The sequence below is a fragment of the Branchiostoma lanceolatum genome, chromosome 15 (assembly GCF_035083965.1).
Source record: "Branchiostoma lanceolatum isolate klBraLanc5 chromosome 15, klBraLanc5.hap2, whole genome shotgun sequence".
Taxonomy (NCBI): Eukaryota; Metazoa; Chordata; class Leptocardii; order Amphioxiformes; family Branchiostomatidae; genus Branchiostoma; species Branchiostoma lanceolatum.
The window spans coordinates 8,014,834-8,033,174 of NC_089736.1; the positions used below are offsets into that span (position 1 = coordinate 8,014,834).

The window sequence follows — 18,341 nt, forward strand, 5'->3', positions numbered from 1 at the left end:
TGATGATGACTTTAAATGTGATGATGATGATCCACTGTATTCTGCAGCTCAGGTAGTTGTAGAAACAACCTCTGGCTGCATTCAGTCTGTCTTCATTTCTTTCCACTGTGTCTTTTTTACTGCAAGCTGCCGTAGCTAGCGCTCTCTAAGTTTCTTTGCAGTATATGATATATAAAGTATACTAATATGTAAAATATACAAATATACTACTTCTTAATATATAAAATACACAAATATACTACTTCCTAAAAACGGGCATGGAAACTGTCCAAATTCAGAAAGCATTGTGTTTCTTAAAAAAAGACCATTGCCTCAAATTTCACACAGTAACGGCCCATCTGAATGTGTAAAATTCAACTTACGAAAGCTACAATACTTTTTTTATATTTCTCTTATCCCTAGTGCTACAACAGATCTATCTTTGTTGACCCGTACCTGTCTACAATTGGATTTGAGATATAATTGGCGACCCAGGGGGCTGATTAAAGGCTACAGCGAACCGCCACTGTCGCATGCTGGGACGTGACGTCAGTGTCGCTGTACGTCCTCTGGTTTTGTGGGAAAAACAGAGTTGCATTGTACTTGTTTCCCATGTGATGAACCTATCATATGTTGGAGATGTTGTCGTAACCGCTGGAGATGCGTGGGATCAGCTAGAACATTAGCCTGGAAACCATACCATCGGGGGCTCCCCGGTATCTCTACGGCGCTGGGAGTGATGCCCGCCCGCCCAGACAGCTTAGCCCGCTCGGGGGTGGGTTTACGGCCTTGCTAGGGTGGCAGCGGAACTCTCTATGGCAGCTAAAGTAGACAGGCTGCGATATTCTATATGGCAGCTAAGTAGACAGGCTGACAGTAACGGGTCAATAAAGCAGGCCGGTAAAACACCCCTCAGCCGACCCCTAGAGACTGGGACCAGGCTACTAGAACATTTGCCACGCACGGATCTTCCTCCCAGCTCCAGACATTTTCCTAAGAAGGCAACATGGCACAAAAAGTACTAAGCAGACTTAACCAATAGCTATAAATACAAGTACCAGGTACGTTCGGTAATACCAGACTGACCCGAATTATGCGGTTGCAAGAAGGCTGTGTGGCAAACGATGCATCTTTTGTGCCTGTACATGTCATGTAAAACAAAGGACAAACGATGCAAAACAGACGGCAGATCGAAAATGGGTCTTAAGGGCTATAAGGCAGGTAGCAGCCCCTTCCAGTCCCGTATTGGTATCTAAGTCACCGGAAGAGTCAGGCGGCACTTAAACTTGAGACACATTTTGAAATTTTGAGTGAAAGAATGAAAAAAAATGGTTGAATTTATGATAGTTTTTTGCCAACCTACAGATGAATAGATGATGTGGTCGTCACCACTCAAAATCAAATTTCTTATAGATTATGTGGTCGTCACCACACAAAATCAAATTTCTTACAGATGAATAGATGTTGTGGTCGTCACCACACAAAATCAAATTTCTTACAGATGAATAGATGATGTGGTCGTCACCACACAAAATCAAATTTCTTACAGATGAATAGATGATGTGGTCGTCACCACACAAAATCAAATTTCTGTGACCCAATTTTATTACGCATGCGCAGAAATCAATCCAATGATAGTGTTTACTGACACTGCTTTGATGTGGCAGTCGTGGTTAGAGGTAGACCTTCGAGGCAAATTGCGCCCGATCATACTCTGTTATCAAATTACACCGTGGTCTTTTCTTTACGTCCGTCCCTACGCCCGGCTACCTTGGGTGCCATCCTATTTCTACCGGGGCTCCTATAGCTACATTCGCTACCCTAAAGCGTATGTAGGAGCCCCGGTAGAAATAGAATGGCACCCAGGCTAACGCCCGGCTGCGACAAGCTCCAATCCCTTATCATTTGGAATTTATTTTCTCATCGAGTGTCGACTTCCCATGATAACAGAGGACTTAAATTGGGATCAAAACAGTATAAGGCACATAATAACACATATAAGGCACATAAAAACACATATAAGGCACATAAACAAGCCTAATTCACCATGCCACTGTGACTCTCCGATCCTGAATAAAACGCGTTCCGTCAAAACAACAACGGGCTTCATTTTATCACCAAGATCACAGGTTTCTAAATTGGCCAATATACATACAGATGAGAATCATTCTATGTCCACCAGGTCCGCCTTTATTATGTACCCCTGGTTCCCGAGTGCGCGAAAAACACAGAAGCCTAAGGGTCATCAGATTGGATTTGACTGATCAAAGATGACATATACGTTCTGACGACTGCTATAACTCTCCTTTTGAAAAGTTCCGAAAAACAATAAAGGTCTACGTCGAGACAAAATGAATGAAAGAACCGGTATGGACTGGAAATGCGAATGTGCTAGTTCAGGTGAGGCTACAGTCACCGTACCAAGAGATGTCTTGCAGTAGGATTTTCAGCGATGATACGAGAAAACCGACAGGGCATGAGACTGCTGACTTGTGTACGACACATGTGGCTCGCTCTCATTGAAATGTGCAAAATGCTGTCGCCAGTCTTCACGACTTGACTTAAAGGCACCCAGAGCGTTTTATGAGGCTTGAAAACTGGAAATATTCTAGTTGCTGTAATCTTTATGAAATTGACATTCAATGCCACTGTTTACCACATTTGTGTGCGGATTTCTTATCAAAAGTGCTCAAAAACCGGCACAAAAATAAGCTACATAGTGATCTTTTAGCTTCACGCGCCTTGTGTAAATAGACCGATACCATAGCCCCACCCACCTCCGTCAAAACGTAGAAATGCGAAAATTAAAACATAAAGATGCAAATATTTGACGGACATGCAGTCACTGTCTCATTGGTCGAACCGCTAATTGTGATGGACTGTCAGGATCAGTCTATTAGGGCTTGGATTTTCTATCAGTTCTCACCACACAACGACAGCGTATCTTTGCTCCTTTAATGTTGATATGTAATGGTATAGTGTTATTGAAACTTACTATGTGTAGGAATGACTAGAAATTGAAGTTTTTTTATTCAAGTTTCAAGCCTCATAAAATGCTCTGGATGCCTTTAAGGAATACAATTTCAATTGCGTGAATATTTCAAGCGGTTACGTCAAGTGGGCAACAGTTGTAAGCGAAAGCCGCCATTGGTCCAGCCCGTCTCAGTCACGCCTATGTCACCATACGTCACGCCACCTGCCGATGAGAGTGGGTGGACAGGTTTAACAGCAATCTGTTTACCGAATGTTCGACCAGTGCGCGCGCACTTCATGGACAACAGCCTCGCAACATGAACGACACGCTGGCGGACGCCGTCAACAATGATACGTCGCCGTTAGAGTGGCGGGCGGCGTTCAACTCGACTCCGGCGAACGATTCCGCACTGCCTGACCTCGACTACGACGAGCTGGGGATGGGCGTGAAGATCGGGTCCTCCATCCTGCTGGTGGTGCTGATCGCAGGCGGCACCTTCGGGAACTGCCTCATCATCGGGGCGGTGTACGCCACGCCGAGCCTCCGCAGCGTCTCCAACATCTTCATCGTCAACCTGGCCGTGGCCGATCTCATGGTCTCCTCCGTCGTGGACACCTTCAACATCGTCGGAGTCATAGATCAGGTAAAGGATACAGACTGTAGTGCTTTTCCCATGGGTTTTCTTACTCATGCAAACTTAGGAACGCCTGCCTTAGTGCCTTAGTATTGTCTTGTATTGATGAATTCTGTGCCGTGGACACCTTCAATATTGTCGGAGTAATAGATCAGGTACTAGGTAAAGGCTTTAGAACCGTTCCCTTCTGTTGATGATTGGTACAGATTGTAGTGCTTTTCCCATGAGTTTTCTTGCTCATGCAAACTTAGGAACGCCTGCCTTAGTGCCTTAGTCTTGTCTTGTATTGATGAATTCTGTGCCGTGGACACCTTCAATATCGTCGGAGTAATAGATCAGGTACTAGGTAAAGGCTTTAGAACCGTTCCCTTCTGTTGACGATTGGTACAGATTGTAGTGCTTTTCCAACGAGTTTTCTTGCTCATGCAAACTTAGGAACGCCTGCCTTAGTGCCTTAGTCTTGTCTTGTATTGATGAATTCTGTGCCGTGGACACCTTCAATATCGTCGGAGTAATAGATCAGGTACTAGGTAAAGGCTTTAGAACCGTTCCCTTCTGTTGACGATTGGTACAGATTGTAGTGCTTTTCCAACGAGTTTTCTTGCTCATGCAAACTTAGGAACGCCTGCCTTAGTGCCTTAGTCTTGTCTTGTATTGATGAATTCTGTGCCGTGGACACCTTTAATATTGTCTGAGGAATAGATCAGGTACTAGGGAAAGGCTTCTAACCGTTCCCTTCTGTTGACGATTGGTACAGATTGTAGTGCTTTTCCAACGAGTTTTCTTGCTCATACAAACTTATGTAATGCATGAAGCGTTAGGAACGCCTGCCTTAGTCTTGTCTGTATTGATGAATTCTGTGTGATGGACACCTTCAACATCGACGGAGTTATAGATCAGGCAAAGGCTTACATTTGGCAATTGGTACAGATTGTAGTTCTTTTCGCCATGATCGAGTTTTCTTGCTCACAAAAACTTCAAGTGTAATGCCTGAAACGTTCGGAACGCTGCCTTAATCTTGTCTTGGTGTCTGTATTGATGAATTCTGTGTCCTGGACACCTTCAATATCGCCGGAGTCATAGATCAGGTAAAGGCTTACGTTCCCTTCTGTTGACGATAGTACAGATTGTACTTTTTGTAGTGATTTTCCAACGAGTTATTTTTGCTCATATAAACGTATGTAATGCCTGAAACGTTCGGAACGCCCGCCCTAGTCTTGTCTTCTTGTCCACCTGACCTGTATTAATGAATTTTGTTGAAGTTTGTTCGAAACATTGTTTACTCATGAGAAGCTCAAATCGACATGCAGGCCGCTTTTCATTGAGGTGGTGAGGGAAGAGGTAAGGGTCAGATAAAATATAACAGAGTAAGAGATACAAATTACATATTTTAAGTCTTGTGGAAGTATCGTTCATGCAAGGCAACTGACTCGCATAACTATGGTCCTGGTGGAGAGAAATGGAAAACGGAATTTGAAAGAAAGGATGTGGAGAATGATTACCTCTCTTGTGCAGATTGATGTTTGGTAAAACGATACCACACAATTGTATCAATGAGGAGGTGTATATTTCCCTCGAATTTAAAAAAAAGTGAAATCATATGGCATGATAAGCATAAATGAAAAATGATACAAGTTCAGCGAAAACAATTGCCTCACAATTTCGAGAACCAGACAATTTCAGTTATTTCTATACTTGTATGTAATTGCTATCACTACATAGGAATACACTACTCTGACGTGGGGAATTATCTTGTATTGTTTTTTTTTCTTCTTCACACAATTCACAAATTAACAGATCTAATACTTTTTTAATGTACTTAGAGCGTTCAAATTGCAAAACAGGAAGGATACGGATTACGGGAATACTCGAAGTCGTTCAATCAAATTGAATCTGCTACGGCAGACCATTGGTCTTTAAAACTGCTTTCCGTTTCTGAATAAGACAAGCCATGAAATCTACGAAACTATGCATGGATGAAGGACATCTCTAGAGGACGTGTATTTTATTTGCAGAACTTTCTGCGGGACCACCCGGTGGTGTGTGAGATGGTCGGCTTCGTCTGCGTTACCAGCTGCATCTGCTCCTTGATGAGCGTCTCCAACATCGGCATCAACCGGTCAGTACTAATCGTTTGTTTATTGTGTGACATTACCCGTGCAGTGGCAGCCTTTCTAGTGCTGAATTGGTGCAGGGTTTACAATCACATAATACACATGGGCAATAGATACATGTTTGCTCCACACTAGAGGGGACTACTAGTTTGTAGTCATGTGTGACGGAGACGTATGTTTTGAAATCGAAAACAATGTCCAAATAGCCTCATTTGATTGGATTTTAGTCAAACCATCAGGCAGCCGTCTTGTAAGTGTTCGTCTTGTGTGTTTACCCCACCACCCGTGTAGGAAGTTTTCTGGAAAGCCTTACTGTGCTTCATTCTCCCCTTTACGTGCTTATGAATTTTCTCACACATGTACGTCCATACGATGTCAGTATTACGTCAAACCAACTTCTACCTCCGTCCCAGTACCATTAGATGGTCACGTTGTGTGAAAACGTGCGCGCCGTCTACGTACAAAATCGTGTTCGAATCACCCTTAATGATGGTGCTACAACTCCCCCACTAGACTAGCGTGGACAGAAATGTGCATGGCCTGGAGAAAGGGCCAATTTGTACATTCATGTCTTTTTGACACCTGGGAGGACAACTTGTTGTGGAGAGCTGGTCTTGAATATTTTTGCGGGGCAATGCGGAATTTTGTAGATGCACTGCTGTTAAAGGTACTTTAAGCACGATTCACGTATCCACTACACACTTCAGAGTGGACGTTAAACCGTCGCTGTGCCTAATGCGACATGTTGGCCGATAGGGATCAGGGTCCGCCCCAGTGTGCTTACGCGCTTGGCTAGAAACAGCAACCGGGCGCAGCGTCGTTGCACTATCAGCATTAAGACAACATGCTCTACTTTTTCAGAATAATAAGATTGAATATTTAAAATCTACATTTTACATAGGAAGTTACGTATACCTTTTTCGAATACACAAAGTGTTGATCAGATCTCTGGCCTTCTTCCGCATGGCTGACTCGACTGCTCTGGCCACATGTTCACACATTCATCCATAGTATAAAGAATAAAATTGCAATTCCATCTATACCACCGGAGTACAGTATGAGATTATCAGACGTTTGAAGTGTCATTACTGATGAAAGTGTCAGGTGGACACTTGAAACGTCTGATAATTTCATACTGTAATCCAACGATAAAGATTGAATTACAATTCTATTCTTCAATTTCCTAATGACTAATATTCACAAACGCATCCATAGTATAGTACGCCATATCCGTGGTTTAGCATCGGGTTGAGCAACTGATGTTGTTCTGACTGTGTAATGTAACATGACAGAACGGGTATCATAGGTTATCTGTCTCCCCATGGAGAAAAGGCTATAGGTTAACCATGACGAAAGCGGCGCATTCAGTCCTAACGTTACGAGAATTCAAATCATGATTGATAACAGGACCTCCTTTGGTCTAAATCTAAGGATGTCATGTCCTCTTTGACTTTGCTATGCCTGCTCGAAATGATAACGAAACAAAAAACTGAAGTTCTGTTAAAGCCTGCTTATATAAAAAAAATCCTGCTGTCTCGGTCGTCACTTGAGCGGTTTAAGAGGACCTTATTCCATCCATGCTTTAGAACTGTCCATATATATAAGGCCTGTATTGGCTGTATATAATACAACACGTACGGGGTATTCCGTATCACCCGAGGTACCAGCCCGACCGCGGGTAGCATCGCCCGACGGCCTGGAGGGCTGGGACCGAGGGTGATGTGGAATACACCGTGTTGTATTTCATTTATGTCATACCCACCCGAGAAAACACACATTTCAATGAGGAATGCGACACTAGTTAAGGGAGTTTTGTGTCCTCGAACAAAAAAACTGTAACAACATTAATTCTAACCTCCGAATCCGGTATTCGAATTTTCGAAGGCGGCGTAACCGGCGCGCTCGAAATTCATTCGAAATATTCTATGAAAGCCCGTGTGATACAACTCCCGAACCCTATGTGATACGGATAGTTAACACACGGTCCGGAACACCCTTATCAGGCCCAGGCATGACATAAATATATAACGTTATATATATATAAGGCCTGATTCAGTAGAAACTTACGTAACTTCAGTTGACAGTGGACCATTATGCTGACCAGTATCCAATTGTCTATGAAAGTTTTCGTTACAGTGACAAATTATGGAATTGTCTTTAACGGATTTGTTACAATCCTTTACATTTACCCACTTACTGTCAAGGTATAGATACAGATTGCTAAACATAGACATATCTTGAAGCAAACAGCTACATGTAAGTAGCATTGGCCCAAATCGAGCAGTTACGGTCAACAAGAATTCTCTTCGCATTTTCTTACCGTCGTGCATGCGACAGGCAGACTCTGATGAAATGTTGGTCCGTACTAAGTGTACTGGCGTACGTTTCTATATAAAGAGAAGCATCTGTGCCTAGTCTATATGAGACGACATGGAAGTTTCACGCTTAGCTTTAATCCTCCAACACTTCCTGTCTCAGATGCAACAAAGGACAGAGCACTGAAAGGGAATTCAGGACATAAAACATACTTACATTACGCGGTTGTGCAAAGTACCAATTTTCAGGCCTTATAGTCCCTATAGGCGTATTATATGTATTGGCGTCATATTGACCGGATAAACTGCTTCAATCTCATGAAGGGAGTAGGGAGTAGAAGTCGCTGAGAAAGCTACATGTCCCCGAATATAAATGCACGGGTTACCAGCTTGTAAAGTGCCATTTTCAAAGTATCTATCGTGCAGTGCATAGAATTTGTAACACAGGAGAGAATGACATTACTGGTAGCAAACTGCCCTCATGCACACTCCGCTGTTATGCTTCGGTCACAATTGGGACAGGGGGCCCCGCCGGGCTAATTTTTCACCTTCGGGCGATTTTTAGTCTTTCAACATTTCAGTCTATTATAGACAACATGATGCCGATCAGTGAGCCATCATCACTACGGTATCTAACTGTTCATAAGAGTTACAGTTGTCGCAAGTCTGGTGATCGTGACTTGCAGATCCGGATGAATGGTTGGTTTGGCTAAGTGCAGAGGCGATTCTAGATGGCAATGTCAGCCCCGTGTGTCTTTTCTGAGGTACAGGCGACAGCTGAGCTTTAATGTTCCAGATCTTCCGATTCTTCTTGCTTCAACGAGAGGCATGAAGATTTGAAAGATTAAAGCTAAACATGAGTTTTCAGTCAGGAGAAACACATCAAGTGACAGAGTAGATCAATTCAGGCTATTAAACACGCTGCAAATTCGCGGATGTACAAAGTACTGACGGCATGCCCTATAGTCCCGATAGGCAAGATGTATTGACTTCATTTCAAGAGGGTAAAAGCCACCGGAAAAGCTACGCACAGCGGTGTGGAAACGTAAGCAGGAAGTGATTTGGTTATCGTACGAAAGTGTCAAGCAATTAATCATCTAGAATGAAAGCCTACGTGTGACGTTAGCTTCAAACGGTTGGACAAAAAGATAGAAATCATATATAACTTCCAGCTACGACATAATCGTTGCAGGCAGTTACGACTTTGCTACCTTGACATCTGATTGGACATCGACTAGTTTGTTTCGAGAGCTGCTATCAAAGGAAGATTTTTCCTGTTACTGCTAGGACGATGAGGTCGTAAGTCACCACAAAGCAATGCCTTGAATGCGATTGCAGGGCGAGGTTAGCAGTTCGGTCTCATGGGAATATCATTGGCTCCGTATAAAGATTGATGCGTACCTTGCGGTCCCCAATACAAATGAGATAAAAAAAGATGAGATAAATAAGATGACTGATGAAAACAACATATTTGGGTGGTTGGTTACACAAGGCCGGTATAATAACCTTTAAAAAAAACATATGGTCTCAACCAATAAAACCATCCATTTTTGTGACGTGGACTTTGAGGGAGTCATACCGATTTTGACCTATTGTTAACTCCATAGGCTGCTGTTTGTGGTGAAGCCCCACTGGCATGCCAGCGTCTACACCGTGCCGAAGACCCTCATGATAGTCGCTGCGATGTGGGTCTACAGTTTCCTGTTCGACCTGCCGCTGCTTCTCGGCTGGGGGCAGCACTCGTACGACATCAAGACCATGGGCTGCACCTACGACCGGACCCACACCTTCAGGTAAGGTTTGACATGACACTGGTACCATGGTACATCGCCAGGACCATGGGCTGCACCTACGACCGGACCCACACCTTCAGGTAAGGTTTGACATGACACTGGTATCATGGTACATCGCCAGGACCATGGGCTGCACCTACGACCGAACCCACACCTTCAGGTAAGGAAGAAAGTAATAAAGCAATTGTCTCTGTCCCAAGACTTAGCTGTTATTCAAAGAATAGAAAAACAATAAGAACATTATCTACTCATTTTAATAAGAACATCTCATCACAAAGAAAACTTCTCCGATCTTCCCCAGCTACACCCTGTTCCTGGTGATAGCTGGCATCGCACTGCCCCTTGTTGTTGTGGTGGGCTGCTACAGTAAGATCTTCTACCATGTGCATCAGAGCAAGGTCCGTGTGGCAGTGCACCTGGCCAACCCAAAGGGGTGAGTTTGTTTCCTACCTCCGTGAAACGGTGGGGTAATGTTTTCGGTGTTTCTGTCTGTATGTGTTTCTGGATAGTTTTGGTCAGCATAACTTAGGGACCTCTGACTGGATTGTGATGATTGGTATGTGGGTAGGCCTTGGAAAGACGAAGATCAAGGTTTGGTCATTATGATGACTTCCCTTGGTACTGAAACAGAGCTTCCGGTTTTGGTATTGGACATGCTATAGTCTTAATTTTTGGTGGCAGATAGTTATGCAAATAAGGCCCTAATTTGCATAGCTCCAAAACACAAAACAGAGCAAACACGAGGTCTCCTCGTGAATAAGCAGACTTTCAGTCATGCCTGATTAATGACTAGTTCTGTCAGCCTATGAACCTACTTCCTGAAAATCGAGCCTTTGCAGTGTCCCCATGTTCCCACTCCCTCCCCACTTCTACTGAGTGTAATAACTACAACAGGCACAAACACAAGCATAAAAACACACCAAATTCTTGCAATCCTTGTTAACAGTATGAACTCCTTCACCACTTGAGCCTAAACAAGCCTCAACACACCAGCTAAACTACAATGCAATATGAAACGAGCTCTAAGTCTAATCAATAACCTTAATGTGTGGGTGTCCCCATGAGACATCCTGCCTGTCACCATTGGACCAAAGCCAAACCAATATTTACCAATTCTCCAAGTATCCTATAATGCACCATTTCCACCTTACATTCTGGCAGGCTGCCCCTCTGCTGACACACGCCGAGACAAATTAACAAACACACCAATTAATTACAGTTTCACGGAGGTAACAACTTTTTAAGACATGCCAAAACTAAGCACAAAGTTCTTAAACAGTTCTCCTTTTGTAAAGTTGTAAAAGGACTAGGAGAAATATAAATACAGTGGAGTTGTGGTTTTGATGTTTGAGACTTGCAATCTGTTTTCAAACATCAGAGCAAGGGATCTGCAGTCCTCTGTGTCTGTGTTTACTTACATCTGTACACCTGTAAACGTTCTTCCTGCCAAATCCACTCCCACAGAGAGAACTATACTTTCATCATGACATTTAGCTATAAAGTAATTCTGTACACTTCAGCACTACTTGTTCTCGTTCATTTTAAAGGATATTCAGCCTTGAGTACATACTCCCACAGAGATAACTATACTTTCATCACGACATTTATCTATAAAGTAATTTTGTACACTTCAGCACTACTTGTTCTCGTTCATTTTAAAGGTCATTATTCAGCCTTGAGTACATAGTATGGTATCTTTTTCCTTTTGACGCAGGAAATGTTTGGGCTTGCACAAAAGGATTGGCCTTGCACACAAAAATTGTCAAACCTCACTAATATATAAAATCACCCACTGGCAATGTGGCAGATGGTCAACCTTTTAAAAGATTTGTAGTAAGTTTTCTTGAAGCTCTGCTTCCAGGAATCAGTAATGAAGCCTCAGGTCGTTGGACCGTGTGACATTTAGGTGTAACTACTACAACATGCTATCTTTCAGCTTCTAGGCTTGTATTGACAGAGCACAGGCTTTTGTCAGGTGATTGCATTTCAAATAGCTGAAACATTGGAACGCGAAAATATATGCACTTACACAACATATGTGTGTGTAGTAACATTACTGTATCTAAACATCAGTAGAGTTGAGTAAAAGTCAGCATATCCTGGGGATTTCTACCTGCATCTAGACATGGTTTAAACCTCTGTGCAGTAACTGGAAATGATCCAGCAATGTGATGCAGGTTTGGTATTGATGTGTCTAGAAAACATCCCCTGCATCATTTTAACACCTTGGCTCCTCATCTAACAGCAAAAACAACTGTACAAATGATTGAAGTGAAGAGGCTATGACATGCAGTGGAATTGGACAAAATGTACATCTGGATGATTTCTTAAACATTTTGCCCCCCCGAAAAAGGATTGCCAAAGTTCATAAAATACAATCAACAGATTTCAGCTCAAGTTTCAACTACTGAAACGGTGCAAACAATACTTTCAGTGCTCATGCATTTCTCAGTAGTCAAAAAATTATTTAGATTTAATATAAATGCATTTCTCAGTAGTTAAAACATTATTTATATTTGATATAAATAATGTTTTAACTACTGAGAAATGCATGAGCACTGGAAGTATTGTTTGGACCGTTTCAGTAGTTGAAACTTTTAGTGATTTGTCCCACCATATGAAGGTTTTTGCTACAAATCCCGGAGGCATTAGATTCCTATTTTGTTTTTATTACCATAATACACCGGTACTGGAAACATGTAAGATGAGGCAAGCAATGTAACATGCAAGTAATGTGTCTAGTCAATCTGCAATGTACAGGTTATGTTGGGCATTATCATTTGTTCATGAGTTGGCTAATGATAAAAAGCAAAAGACAAAAATCTCCTTTATCTAGCTGGTAGAGTTTGTGTGGCAAGCAACATTTGAGTGGAAATTTTAATTGTTTCCCTATGAGTTATGATAATGATTTACTATCACTTAGCTACTTGCACCTTTCAAAATATGATTTTTACTCATAATGAAAACTCTTTTTCCAACTAAACCAGGAACATGAACAACAACTTGAACTACGAAGAGATCCGCCTGATCAAGACCCTGCTGGCCGTGTGTGTGGCGTTCTACGTGTGCTGGCTCCCCTACGCTGTAGTGGTCCTGGCCGACTTCAACGACCACTGGCCACGGGTAAGGGATAGTCAACTGAGAATGCAGGGGTGTACATGTAGAAATGAAAGCACAGAATACAGGCATAAGAAATGATAAATACTGTTGGAAAGAAACCTAATTGGCAATATTACAAACGGAAGAAGAAAACCCTTAGAGGCTTGCATATTTTCAAACCTGCATCAATATTGGGTCTAACTTTCACATTGAAGGCCACAAAACCTTCAAAAAACAGGCAACAAATGTTGTGTCAGACTTTTCTTAAGTGGAAAAGGAACACACATTCACAAAGAGGATCAAAAACACATAGAATTCGTCTTCATTTCTAACTTAAAATCATAGCAATTTCTCCATATCTATTGACAAATGACAAAATCTGCTTAAAAGGAAGCCCGGTCTTTCAGATCTCTGAAGACTGACAAAATGAAAATTAGTCACCCCATTTGTAGGCTGTCTCCCAGAAGACACACAAAATGAAAATTTAGTCACCCCATTTGTAGGCTGTCTTTAACCTCTGAACCTTTATCCCAAGAGGAAAGCCACAGGCACCTTTTGAATGATGTTATTCAGATGAAAATGTTATCAGAAGCCCCAAGAGATCAGCAGCAGCCCCAATCCTTTTGCAATCTTATTTTCCTAAGCAATTTTCCAACAGATGTAAAATCAAGCTTATATAAGATGAAAAATAGGCTAGATAGATATACAAAGTTGACACAATCTGCTTGCCACTGAATTGTCCATGGTTTTCTCATGGGACTCCTTTTATCAACTATTGAAGCTGTTTTACCCCTAACTAGTCAGGGCGTCTTCTGGAAAGAAATTAGGCACCCTCCTTTTGCAGGGTACACCCAAAGGACAACCTGTTTCCTCGGCAATCACATTCACATGTACATGTGTTCCCCCTACACAACACTCTTGTTTTTTTCCTCATACCAGACACTGGGACAGCATAAAAATTGATTGACATGCAGAGCTAATCCATAGAGCCCATTGGTCTAGATCTGGCTCCAACTGGTCCCCAATTTGGATGCCCTGTCTATAAATCCTAGCTGAAAGCCTGCTTCTCACCTAACTGATTTCATTAGTTTAAAAAACGACTTGCTTTTACATGTATTTCTGGTCACAGAACAATGATAGAAGGTTTTGTAGTTGAGTCACTCCCTCTTGGGTGACACCCACCACTAAAGGATGTTGTACTGAGGGGAGCTATTTAAAAGGATTTTGTCTAATGGCTTTCAGACCTATCAAGGAGGTTATACCCAGGCCCTATACCTTATTGGACCTATGGAGAAGCAGCAAAGCAAATATTGTCTATTTTAGACATTCATACCCAGCAGTGCTTCTAACCAGCAGAACCTCTGAGCCCCAAGAGGACAGATACAATTGCAAGCACCACTTCCTTATGTACTTCAGCCTCCCTAGAGATATGTAGCAAGATTACACGAAATGACAAACAATTAAAGGGAGGCAGGGAAAGGTAAAATGTTATTAGCCATAGAACCATTCGAGAGAGAGACAACACTGCTGTACATCAGATTCTATAATTGATCATTGGGGTCAAATCCTTTCCTTACACAGACATCAACATAGAGCAACTATAAAATGTTGCCTGGTACCATAGTGAACTTACCCCGATCTCTTGGGTACTTTGTAGAGTGTTAGCTGGTCGCTGAGTCGATTAGCATGCTACGGGAACAATTGGCTGTCAGGAAATTTAGGCCAATGCTTATAATTAGTGGGACAGGGTGGGTAATACATCTCAGAGTCTTGCCAGGCCTGCAAAAGGATGGTACCACACATCTACATCTACATCTACAATACCAGGCTACTATAAAAAAGATGACCATATTTTACCATGACTTTCCTTACTTCACAGGCTGTGCACTTCCTGGCGATCGTGATGGCACATGGCTCCTCCAGCATCAACTGCCTTGTCTACGGCTTCATGAATAAGAAGTTCAAAACGTAAGAATGTCAGAAACCTTATCAAGAAGTTCGTTATGTATTGAGGATTGACCTTTTGTCAAGCTTGCTCTGGCATATGACTGTCTTAGATCTAAAGTTTGCTCGAGGTCTTCAGTAATGTTGTTTAGCATAGACGTTCTCAGTATACGCGTCAGGCTTTTCATTTGACTTCATCTGTGCCATGTTGAATTAGAGCATACATCTGTAAACCACACAAAGATGCTACAGCTTAATCCAATAATCTGCCAACATGGACGCTGGGGATTCAAATTAGAACTACCACGACCTAAATGAAAAGCCTATGTTATGTTTCTTTTTGTATTTTGTCTTCCGTATACTCATACCAGCCATAACGGTATGCCTAAACACCTCACCCGACCTCATCCGACCTCACCCGAGTCTAAAATGCAGTGTATACGGCGCAGGGACATTATTTGACGTTCTGGATACGTTAAATATGCAATTATGAATGCAAAACAAGCAGCAAACTCTAAGTATTTACCAGTTTTTATAAGTAAAGGGAGGTCAAGACGGCCGGCGCAATGAATAACACACTACGTGCGTGTATTCGAGGCTGAAAAACACTTTGTGTACAGTTATTGTGTACAGTTACTGTGTACAGTTATTGTGTACGGTTATTATGAGTGGTTTGTGATGAAAATGCAATTAGTACCCACCGTCTTATCATCCTGTCAGAAAAAAATAAATAAAAAAGGTATGAATAACTTCCCCATGTAAACCCCAACAGTGGCATGATCCAATATGGCGGCCAGAAATCTTTTATCTTGGAAACGAGCGGAGTAACTTATAAAAACTGGCAAATACTTAGAGTTTGCTGCTTGTTTTGCATTCATAATTGCATATTCAACGTATCCAGAACGTCAAATAATGTTCCTGCCCCGTATACACTGCATTTTAGACTCGGATGAGGTCGGGTGAGGTCGGATGAGGTCGGGTGAGGTGTTTAGGCATACCCCAGCCATAACATTATCATTTTATGATAGAGTGCGCGCCATGTTTTCGTCTGTCATTGAGGGCTAAGTAAACATTGAACAAATTATAAAAAAAACAATAGAAAAATAAAACTTTTACGTCACATTTGTTTCAGTGCTTTCCGCAAACTGTTGGGAATGAAGACACTGCCCAACCGAGCTGGATCAAAGAAGAAGGACACCCTGCCTCTGCCACTAGCACTGCCCTCCATCAAGGAGGACCCCGGAGTCAGCCCCTCATTCTCTGGCCAACACTCCACCAACAACTCCCGCATGCTGTAAACTCTCACATTCACCATACAATTCTTTGGGCCCATGGCAAGGACCTGTGGACAACCCTATGTTCTGACACCATTATGTTAGGGTTAGGGGTGTCTAAACATCCTGGGGTGTTGGAACATAGTGGTGACGTAACCCCAGTTTCTACGTCAACCTTTTCAGTCCAACGAAAGCTGAATTTTGTACGACACATACCAGTTTGTTGTCAGAAAGCTGTTGCACTGCAAACTAGACTGGGCGCTTACACAGAGATTTGAATAGAATATTTTTACGATGTTAGGTTAGGCCTCACCAATTCATTTTCTATAGTTCTCAGCATTTCTTAAACTAAAAATTAGGCAAGAGGTAAAGTTGAAACAGAGGTCTGGTAAGAACTTAAATCTGACCCCTGTTCCATTAGACTTCCCCTCAGACTGTGACTGTTTTCATGTTGAAATTCCAGTGCAGCATTATTTTTCTAAACCCAAGAACCATCAATACAAGTGTGGCCTTAATACGGTAGCCTGGGAAACATGATACATCAGAGGCAAAGTTTAACTAATCCTTGCCAAGGTACACATAGTACTATGCTGGACAAAGATCATCACATGGTTACAGGTGGGTGTGAAACTATTCACTTTTAATCTGAGGAGAGACACATAGAATCTGAAATATTCAACAAATGTTGAACCTAAACATACTTTGATGTTTAGAAATGAAGAATGCAGCATATTTTTTCTTTCCAATGGCAACCATACCATACTGACTGACTTTCAAAATTAGAGTTGAGTTTAAAATCTAAAGTGACTGATGTTTTAAAATAACATTGGCTGACATGGTCACTCTGATTATTAAGCCCTTACTTTAGCTTTCAACGTTGGGCAACGTAGCGTGTGTAGTCCAGCATTTAGTGACCCTGCCTCTGGATCAAGAAGTCATGAGTTTGAATCCCAGCAGTTGTCCCTCACCCGACATACACGTAACTGGGAAGGGTTGCAGTCCTTAGGACGGGACGCTGTAGTCCACTGTTCATTGTCTCAAAAAGAGCTAGGGGCTACCTGGTACAATGAACCTGTATATACTGTACATAGCATATGCCTTCTCTGCCACAACCATTGGAAGAGCAGTTCAACTGTTCATTGACTTCATTTGAGCTAAACGTGGCACCCCCACAGAACGTCACCGCTCCCACCCCATAAACTGGTTCTGAGTCCTGACTAAATTTGATGTAACATTACAGGGTGATTCAGGAGAAAAATATTTTTGATATGTGACCCTAATGGCCAACAGCCATCGGAATTTAGCTGGTGGAATAATACATTTTTCCATGGTCTTCTTTTTAAAGGACAATTTATTACAAATTGATACAATAGCAGTGACAATCATTTTCAAAAGCAGTTTTCTTCTGTTCCTGGGCCAGTTGCAGATTTAAGAATTAAGTTATTCTTGCCATACCTATAGCTTCGGCTATACAAACGACTGTCCTCTTGGATGGGATATAAAGCTAGAGGTCCTGTGTTCAAGGAGGGCCACACCTCACGCACGATAAAGAATGCATCATATTTATCCAAAAGCGTTGGAGTCCATCCCAGTTTAAGTGGTTCAAACCTTACAGTGGTCACTTGTTATGTCAATCCTTCCACAAATGTGGTAACTCTGAAAGGCTTAACACATTGCTGTTGCAGATCTGATCCACTTGAAAAGCTCTCATCTTATGTGACAATGATTACCACGATTGTGAATCATGTTATTGGACGTACTTTAAAAATTAAATTCTGATTACATGTTTTGCAAATGGAAATCATCCAGGAGGTAACAGAAATGTAAATATACTGCAGTGAGCTTGCAAGAGGTATGTGATAAGCATCCAGACAATCCAGAGTGATCGGTATCAACGTTCATGAATAGATATGTTCTTGGAAGGGAGCTTTTTTTTTTAAACTTCGAAAGCTGAGTATATCTCAACCAAACAAACATGCCCCCAAGGCAAGACAGTTGCCTAAGGATTAGCAATTTGCAGCCTACATGATGTTGAGAAATCCATTAGAAGAAAATTGTTTCTGTCACCAACTGGAGACAAGTCAGCAGCTTATTCCTCTACCTCAGGCTTGCAGGGAGACACTGACATCAACCAAAGCTGAGATAAACTTTCAGATAAAAGACGTCACCAAACCAGATTATACATGTACATATGGAAAAATATGCAGCATTGGGA

General features: G+C 42.1%; 1 protein-coding gene across 1 annotated transcript; it reads left to right on the forward strand.

Annotated features, from left to right (window-relative positions):
* Positions 1 to 3,195: 3,195 nt before the first annotated feature.
* On the forward strand, positions 3,196 to 18,305 carry LOC136420964 (melatonin receptor type 1A-like). Its single transcript, XM_066408106.1, has 7 exons — positions 3,196 to 3,668; positions 5,603 to 5,730; positions 9,624 to 9,809; positions 10,111 to 10,242; positions 12,797 to 12,932; positions 14,788 to 14,876; positions 15,985 to 18,305. Exons 1-7 carry the CDS (start codon positions 3,270 to 3,272, stop codon positions 16,148 to 16,150), a joined length of 1,236 nt encoding a protein of 411 aa, XP_066264203.1. The 5' UTR covers positions 3,196 to 3,269; the 3' UTR covers positions 16,151 to 18,305.
* Positions 18,306 to 18,341: the final 36 nt, after the last annotated feature.

Excerpts from the sequence above, each read along its gene's own strand:
- LOC136420964 (XM_066408106.1), top strand. The coding sequence starts at position 3,270 with ATGAACGACACGCTGGCGGACGCCGTCAACAATGATACGTCGCCGTTA. Across the intron at positions 9,810-10,110 it reads GACCGGACCCACACCTTCAG|CTACACCCTGTTCCTGGTGA; the intron begins GTAAGGTTTGAC and ends GATCTTCCCCAG. Across the intron at positions 14,877-15,984 it reads ATGAATAAGAAGTTCAAAAC|TGCTTTCCGCAAACTGTTGG; the intron begins GTAAGAATGTCA and ends CATTTGTTTCAG.